Below are 9,122 nucleotides of genomic sequence, written 5' to 3' on the forward strand. Positions count from 1 at the left end.
TGAAAGGTCGCTTGAGGACGTTGACCCCTTTCTTAGATGAAAGTGACATCCTCCGAGTTGGCGAGAGGATCGACCGTGCAGCAGTGTGTTATGATGTCAAACACCCAATAATTATTCTTCAATATCATCAGCTGTGTCGTCTTGTGATCATGGATTGCCACAATAAGCTTAACCATGAAGGCACAGAGCACGTTCGGAATGAGCTCAGATTGTTTTAGTGGATACCACATTCTAGGTCTACTGTGAGAAAGGTCCTTAACAACTGCTCATTATGCAAGAGAAGAAGAACCAGGCCACAACCTCCTCTGATGGCAAGTCTCTCGAAAGATCGGTTGCAAGTGGCTGCACCCTTTTCTAAGATTGGTGTAGATTATTTTGGGCCAATCATGGTCAAGTACTCGCGTAAGCAAGAAAAACGCTATGGATGTCTCTTTACCTGTTTAGTTACCAGAGCTGTCCACCTTGAGGTGGCTAAGTCGTTGGAGACTGACTCATTTATCAACGCGCTGAAAAGACTTATTGCAAGACGTGGGCCACCATCAGACATTTATTCTGACAATGGTACTAACTTTGTCGGAGCCGATCGAGAGCTCAAGCGAAGTCTAGAAGAGTGGAACCAGTCTCAGATCTCAGATTGCCTGTCTCAGAAGGATATTCAGAGGCACTTTAATCCTCCTGCTTCCCCCCACTTTGGTGGGATTTGGGAACGCTTCGTTCAGTCCTGTAAAAAAGCCCTCAAAGTGGTGCTTCATGGTCAAGTAGTTACAGATGAAGTTTTGGAAACTGCGTTTGCGGAAACAGAACCTCTGGTAAGCAGTAGACTTCTTACTGAAGTGAGCAGTGACAGTGGATTTGAAGCAATTACTCCGAATCATTTCCTTATTTCTCGTGCTAATCCAGTGCTGCCCTGTGGTGTATTTTCTGACAAGGAAACATCAAGCAAGAAACGTTGGAGACAAGTACAAGTTATGGTTGATCAGGTTTGGCGCCGATGGTTGAAAGAGTATTTGCCTACCCTAACTGAAAGGAAAAGGTGGAGTTTGCCATCGTACAACCTCGATATTGGTGATTTGGTCTTGGTCGTGGACGAGAAAACCCAAAGAGGAGATTGGCCCCTTGCTCGCGTCACAAAGATCTTTCCTGGGAAGGATGACAAGGTCCGTGTTTGTGAAGTGAAGACAAAGTATGGTCTGTATAAGGAGCCTGTCGCGAAGTTAGCGTTGTTGGAGGAGTGTCCACCGTAAAGGATTACGTGAACACTGGCGGGAGAATGTCGCGACTATAACTACATTGTTTTAGTTCAATTTGTACGCTTTACGTACCTATGATTGACATCATGTGATAATGACGTAATTCGAGACCTCGTGTTGTTGTTATTTGGCTTTGGTTTTGGTTTTTGTCGCCATTTTTGTTTAATGTAAAGATTCGTTTGGAATCAAAATACAGTTCTCAAACATCAAAGAGTGTTTGGTCAGTGGTATGATCACTTTAGGTGACAATAACAGTAAAGGTCAACAAGTGTGGCTAAAATTTGATCCAAGAGTGATGTGGATATTTTGAACGGTGCAGTTGTTAAAGTGCACCTAAACCCAAATTTTTTCTCGCTTAACGAAATAAGCGTAGTTTTTGGAGTATTTCTTTGCAAAAATTTTTTTATTTGCTCAAATCTTCAATTTTCTGCGCCCGGTCAAAATACGCAAAATCGGCCGCCATCTTGCCCCACGACCGAGTTTAAAGAGGAATGGCTCTAGCGGGTAATGTGACGTCAAATCGAGAACACGAAAGTCTGCATTTCACACATTTTCACTTGTTTGGGAAGGTTGTAGTCGATATTGTCTGAAAATATGCCGACTAAGTGTGTTGTAGAAGGAGGTAGCAACGTGCGAAATTTGCAAGAGAGTATCGCGCTTCATGCATTCCTCATACAACACACCTAGTCGCCATATTTCAGACAATATCGACGACAACCTTCCCAAACAAGAAAATTAAAGATTGGAGCAAATTAAAAAAATTTTTGCACAGAAATACTCCAAAAAAATAAGTTTATTTCGTTAAGCAAAAAAAAAATTTTGGGTTTAGGTGCACTTTAAAGAAAGATCCGAAGCCGCTTGTGGTTTTCTCAGTTGCAGTGGACACAACGAGGCCGTTTTCCTGCACTTCTTTCTGTATGTTTATGGCGGTAAGAGTGGCAAGAGATTCGGATCTGTCTGAGGTCGAGCTTTTCGAAAGGACTTCGCTGCAGGTGCGGAGTTGTGATGTCGAGGGCTGCGCGTTGTAATGTAAAAGACTCTGTTCGCCTCGGTGACCAGATTGCCATTATGTGGCGGTTCTCTACACGAGTATTCGACCATAAGGTGATTGCGGTGGCTCTGACGTTGTAGTTGGTGTACATTATGGAGACTTTTGCTTTCTCACTGATGCTTTTCGTCATCCCGTCGAGTTTGTCGCCACCAATTGGTCGGGCGTCGAACCAAACTTTATCGTCATAATTACACTTAGAATTCTTTCTCGGATACTGATAGAAAGCATTGCACCGAGGATTGAGTTTGGCCATGTAAAACTTCAAAGCTTTGTATCCGTGGTTCTCTTCAGGTGTTTCATACATTCTTGCCAATTTCTCGTTGCTCGATACATCAGTCACTCCTCCGGGATGTTTTTTGTCGCTTCATCATGCGACATTGTGACAAATCTTCTTCCCGACGCATCAGCTTCAAACTTGAAGCTCGTTTTCTTCAGCTGCCTCTGACCTTCTCTTCCTCTCCGTCAAAAGAATAAAATAACGTGAAACCATACATTGCGGAGGAGGGCGAATGGATTACTCAGTGCAATGGCTGGCGAGGCTCTCAACTTCATCAAGTCTTCGCTCTCTATGGCTGGCTTGTGGGTGACATTTTCCTTGCTTTGGCGCTTCAAACGGACTATCTGAGCGTTTAACATTTCATTTGATCGTTGAAATCGAGGATCTGAACTCAGTTTAAGCCCTCTGCTTAGGGGTGGTGCATTCAGGTATCTCTAAAAAGATTGCCAGAAACCAAGGACAGAGGATTTGCTGTAGCATTCCCCGGACTTGTTCTTCGCTTCGGCATAGAACCTGCGCAGGTTTGTGTCCAGTTGTCCTACCGTCATGTTTTCCATTGAAGTTTGTATTTGTTTCTCGTTACACTAAGCTAGAATAAAAACAAGTTTTCTTTGAGTTTAAAAAGAAACCATTTAAAAGTTATTTTGGTGAAGGAAAACCAGACAGAAAGACTGTTATTGCTACATCGGTAATTTGATGTAATTAAATGTGATAATCCTTTTGCAAACAATTTTTCCGTGAGTTTTACTATTCCCGAGAACAACTGTAAATATATATTTAACAATTTTAAAACGGAAAAATTTAAGCTTACCTTTGAAGGTTGAAACAGACCAGTTTGTCATTTGTTTGGTTTTACCAGAGTGTCATTCTGTCAAAATTTGTTGCATTTCACCCTCGAACAGTGAAGCGAATCGTGACGGCGCTGATGCAGAGTCTCCTTTTCCGTTGTTTTTCTTTTTCTACGCCACATTTAAGAACTCTAACCCAAGGGAAAAGGTCGGAAAATTGTCTTCGTTTTGGGACTGGTGGGCCGAGTCTCTGTTCGTGAACATTATTGTCGCAAAATGTATTATTTTTCCCCACGCTAACAATGGCCGCTCGCGCGAAGAAAAAAATTTCTGGCGAAGCGATTTCCTCACGCTATGAGCGTGCACTATCGGGATTTTGAGCACGCTTACGTATAATGAATTGGATTGTGCGACTCTGCTAGCTATGTTCTAATTGCTAGTAACTCATAAAGCCGAGAAAATTGGTTTTCAATTGACCCTACAGCATGAACTAATGGAATATAATTTAACGTCATTTAAATAATGCTTAAAGATTGACCCTAAATATCTCTTTATTCATCCGCTTTGACAAAAAAACAATTATCGGTAGGTTTATCTCGTTTTTCGCTTTTCTCTTGAAAAGTAGAACATTCACAAAATATCAAGTCTTGGTGAATAACTGCAAGAAAAAAACAGTTGGATTTTCCTATAATACAATACATTGTGCACTAATTTCACACGGCGGCGCGCGTATTATCTCAAAATAAGAGCCTTTTTTACTATTCATTCATTTGTCTGCTGTCCATCAGTTACAATCCACAAAGTTGTGTCGTTGTTTTGTTGTGGTAAGGGAGTGTTTTTGTGCAGGGTAGAAATGAAGTTTTTCTTCTGGGCCTTGTATTGAACAGCATTGAAATTTAATACATAAATTTTAAACGCATTATAGATATAATAGTGCTCTTCAATTGCTTTTGGCTAAGATTCGTTTCCAGTAGCCTCTTTATGTCGCGCCACATGTGAGTGACTTTGTAAACATTAGGAACGTCGGTAGCTTAGCAACGATCTACGGTGGTTCCAAGTCTCCTTCGTCACGTGCTTGATCCCATCTTTACAATGCATACGAGTGTCGTTATTTGACAAAAAGAGTAGAAACAAAATGACCCTTCAAAGGAATGACGTCATAAGGGTGACATAATTACTGGTAACCCAGTATTATACATCGTGGACCACTAATTCAAAATAGTCAGCAAAGTAAAAGCGAAAAGAAAACAAACAAATCAAAGCTCCCGTGATCAAACCTATGTGGCATCAATACAATTTTGAACCGTTTTAACTTTCTCTGATTCGCATACTAATTAAATCAGTCAGAAAAAAACAATACATCGCACAATCTTTTAATCAACCCCACTGGCGACCGCTGACTAAAACTACTCAGCTAACTAAAAACAAACAAACAAAAAAAAAAAACAATTAAATCTCCCTTAATCAAAAATATATGGCATCAATCAAATTTTGAAATGTTCTTACTTTCACAGATTCGCATACTGATCAAATCAGTCAGAGAAAAACTGTACAAAAACTAACAATCTTTTGATTAACCACAACGGCGAGGGTTAGTATTCTATACCACAACTATGCATAAGATGGTAACGTGTGATACAGTGGTGTAAAATGCTAATAAACAAGGAGGCGAAGAACGATGACCGTATAGGGGGTGAAGATGTAGGTGGAATGCTCTTGCCAAGTACAAACGTGTAAATGCTGGAGTAATCGAAACATAGATACCTACGTGAAATGAAATATCGTCCAGATGAAACTATTATAGAACTTTTTATTGTACAGCATGGGGGTCGCCTAAGTAGATCATGAAACTTTTCCTCAGAAAAAGTACTTGGAGCGATATGATTTTTCAGGCCTTTAGCCTTGAGAAAATAAAAAGTTCTGTTTGGTAAGGTTTTCTTGAGTTTCCAAATGATAAAGGACAACAATGCTTTGGTCTCATAGCCACAGCCGAAATTACTCATCAATAACAAACACCAATGTATTCAGAGGCTTTGCTTTTTATATTTATATTTTGTCATTAACTACCGTTTGCAAAGACAATCTGCGGTCCAGGTATTCTGCTGGTCGCAAGTACCCCATGGTGGTGAGCCCTATTTGGACATTGCCTCCACTTAGTGAATTCCAGGGAGCTTTTTTGTATAAAAATTAAAAAGAAAAAAAAATTATCAAGTTAACTTTGTCTGTGTGACTCAATACAAGCTCCCCGTTCTTTTCCTCTGGTACTCTCATAACAGATTCACACGCTACTTCCTATGATTAATTCTCCAGCTAACAGGTGATGGAGAAGTTTTCAGTTGTAATCAGAAAGTAATCACCACGACCTATTGAGACAAAGGTTATCATTGTCATCAACCAATGATAAGTAAAAACAGGCAACCTTCTTGAAGCGCGGGAAAACGCGAGTGACCGCGTTGGGACTGGTTTCAGTTTTCCATTTGATTGGTTGAGATGGTGTTTAGAAACCAATCAAAGAGCGAAGTAAACCAAAACTCAATGGAATCCAGGATCATTGAAGGGCAATCAAATTTCGCGCCACGAAAATTGTCTTATTTTTTTTACTGCGCATAAAACGCTGGGCAGTCGCCTCCCATAATTTGCTTTCGCGCTATAAATCGCCTCCTAGCAGACAACCCAATTGAAATCCCATCGTGACAATGTAACTTTGAGGCGCTTTGAAAAACTAGACAAACTTTATAAAAGCACGCTTTGAGCACCGATTAATAATATTCGGTTCATAACTCTGTTCACATTATCTTAAAGCAATGAAAAAAAATCACACCTTCGTTAGATGTCATGTGAGAGGCAAAAGACAAAAGGAACAACTGAAAGTGATAACAAACGCGCTCTGCGAAAACCTCGAAAAACTTGCTTTTAGCAGTATTTCATTCTAAAACATTTCTAGATCTCAGTTTTGACAGTTTTTACAACGCGCTTACCACTTAATGAAGGGTACGAAGCCGAAATCAGGAGACGAAGGCGAAAATGAGTTTTTCAAACATTAGTACAACTGATGATATAAATTTGTTCTGTTGTCTCACGACAAAGTCACTGGATGTAGAACGCGACGTTTCGACTGCTTACTGCAAGTCTCCTTCAGGCGATGGGGTCGACTAGGGGAACCATGGTACATGGAAACAATAGCCCGATCGAAATGCACCAATCACAACAGACCACCACGATACATAATGCTGTGCCGCGACCAGTCGACCCCATCGCCTCAAGAAGACCTGCAATAAGCAGTCAAAACGTTGCGTTCTACATCTGGTGACTTTGTCGTGAGACAACAGAACAAATTTATATTATCATCCAGCTACCACGATGAACAACAATCTATTTCATAACATCAGAACAACTCGTCGGTCGTAGAGCTAAATGACACTCTTTCCCAGAAGTCAGATGACCTGCCTTGGAGGCTTTCAAATTGTATTTTTTTTTTTAACCATTTAGCTGTCATGATAATTTGAATAGGTCTGGATAAAATTTTACACACTCTCGATCCCCAAGAAAGAAGAGAATAAACTATGTTGGAAAACGCAAAGTTAAAACAAATCGCGATCTTTGTGGCTTCAGCCTCCTATGGGGGGGGGGGGGAGGGGGGCGGGTAAAGCCATATATGTTGTCGAGATGAGTGAGTTAGTCAGTGAGTGAGTAAGTGAGTGAGCGAGTGTAACAGTAGAATTTCAATTTTGACCCGACGTTTCCCGTTGCTACTTATTGTTTTTTTTTTTTTTTTGATTATTTTAGTATTTCGACATTCGCACTCAATGCACAGTTGAGTTCTCTCCTTTTGTGATTTCTGGCTTAGGGCCACTAACACATGTTTTCAGTTCTTGCCATAACAATACGGAAGATAGCACAAGACGATAAGCATCTCACAATCATTTCAGGATTGCGCGCGATTTTTTTAAAACAGGGTTTTATTGCAGGAACATCTTAGTGGGTTTGACAGGCGCATCTTGAAACCTCAAAGAATATCTTTTTTCTTTGAAGAGAGAGTACTTTACCGATAAAATATAATTTGGTTCATCAACTTAATCGTCATTGTAAATTGACTTCCGTAAAGAGTTTCCAGCTTCGTCAGAATGGGGCCAATTAGCTTGTAGTTAGTACTATAAGGCGCCCTGTGTAATTTCAGAATAGTATGAATACATACTCTAAAAGTGAAAAAGTAGACATGAATTAAAAACTAGTCATCGTCGCACGCCCTACCCTTCAAAAGTCGCTACGTTCAAAAATTATCTGATCAATCGCACTTATTGCAAAAAGATATACATCAGCGAAATAGGAAGACAACTAGGTGACCGATTCTGAGAACACCTTCGCGACGTAGAGAGGAAATGACAAGGACGCATCAAAACCAGTTGCTAGACACTTTAATTTACCTAATCATTCTAAGCAGCATGGGGCAATCTGCGGCCTTTCCTTACATTTAGGTAACTCGGAAAGCCAAAAAATTTTTGAACAAAAGTTTAACTTTCAAACCGGCACTCTTGATCACATAGTTATCAACGAACACTTTTCATTCTACTAATTTATTCCTGTTTTTCTCGTCACCATGTTCCCACCAATAACGTAGCTCCACTTGCTGCATTGAAACCCACACACGACCCACAATTCCTCCATTCGCTCTGAAGAAGGGCTAACGCTCGAAACGTCAGCTTTTTAACTCTTTACGGTGGCCAATTTACAATTTCAACCTAGTTCATATAACCAAATTAGCTCGAAAAACAAACTTATCGAGGATTAAAATTTTAACGACTTTTCTTTCTAACCTATTGTTTCTGACCTTTTTTAAGAGGAAAGTTGTTTCGATGCAAATGCATTCTCTGACTGAGCATTATTTTATCAAAACAGTGATCAGTTGTTTTCTTGTCGGAATTCGACAGGTGGCTTTTGAAAATTAACAAAAGCTTTGTCTTTTGTTATTAATAAGTGGAAATTTTATCAAAAAACAGTGATCAATTGTTTTCTTGTCGGAATTCGACAAGTGGCTTTTGAAAATTAACAAAAGCTTTGCCCTTTTGTTATTAAAAAATGGAAAAGAGGTGCGAGTAGAACCAATTTCGTTCAACTGTAGTATCACACGAAATGAAAATGCTATCTGAACTATCACTTGAAATCAATGAGAGGAACATACTGCTCTCTTATCTAAACGTCTGTAAGGAAAATTATTTGAAAATCTTGTGAAAAAATACTAAAAATTCACTCAAAAACAGAAAATGTTGTGACTGAGACAAAAGGTTGGCCATTATTTTAAAACGAAAAGCCAAAACATAAATTCATTAGTTCTTTCCATATGGTAACTGGTTTTTGCACATATACTAATCTACATTTCAATTGAGGTAGCGTTCAATTTTATCGATTGTTTAAGATCAGAACCATGCTCTGTGAAATGAGGGCCTGCTTTTTTCGTGTTTTTTTTTTTTTTTTGTCAGTTGTTAGGATCTAACTTTTTACTTTTGGTGTTTAGAAAGACCTCTTGGTCACTATGGTTGAGTATTACCTTGACCTTTCAACGGTTGGAAGGATGCAAAAAAAACATTAAAAACAAAAAAAAAAAACATTAAAAACAAAGAAAGACGAATTTCAAAGGTAATGAATTTAACATTGTTTTTCCAGTTTGTTTACCTGTTTTGGACACTGTTTTAAGTAGGTAATTAGCAGCTATAGTTTTACCACTTGATTGGATTGAAAGGCGCTTCCCAATTAATGAG

The 9,122-nt window shown here is 39.4% G+C and overlaps 1 protein-coding gene across 1 annotated transcript; it reads left to right on the forward strand.

Annotated features, from left to right (window-relative positions):
* Positions 1-386: 386 nt before the first annotated feature.
* Positions 387-1,244, forward strand: LOC148720229 (uncharacterized). Its single transcript, XM_088737591.1, has one exon. The coding sequence runs from the start codon at positions 387-389 to the stop codon at positions 1,242-1,244; it is 858 nt and encodes a 285-aa protein (XP_088593717.1).
* Positions 1,245-9,122: the final 7,878 nt, after the last annotated feature.

This window comes from Stylophora pistillata, chromosome 11 (genome assembly GCF_964205215.1).
Source record: "Stylophora pistillata chromosome 11, jaStyPist1.2, whole genome shotgun sequence".
NCBI lineage: Eukaryota > Metazoa > Cnidaria > Anthozoa > Scleractinia > Pocilloporidae > Stylophora > Stylophora pistillata.

Bases quoted from the DNA above. Each gene is read 5' to 3' on its own strand.
- LOC148720229 (XM_088737591.1), top strand. From the start codon at position 387: ATGGTCAAGTACTCGCGTAAGCAAGAAAAACGCTATGGATGTCTCTTT.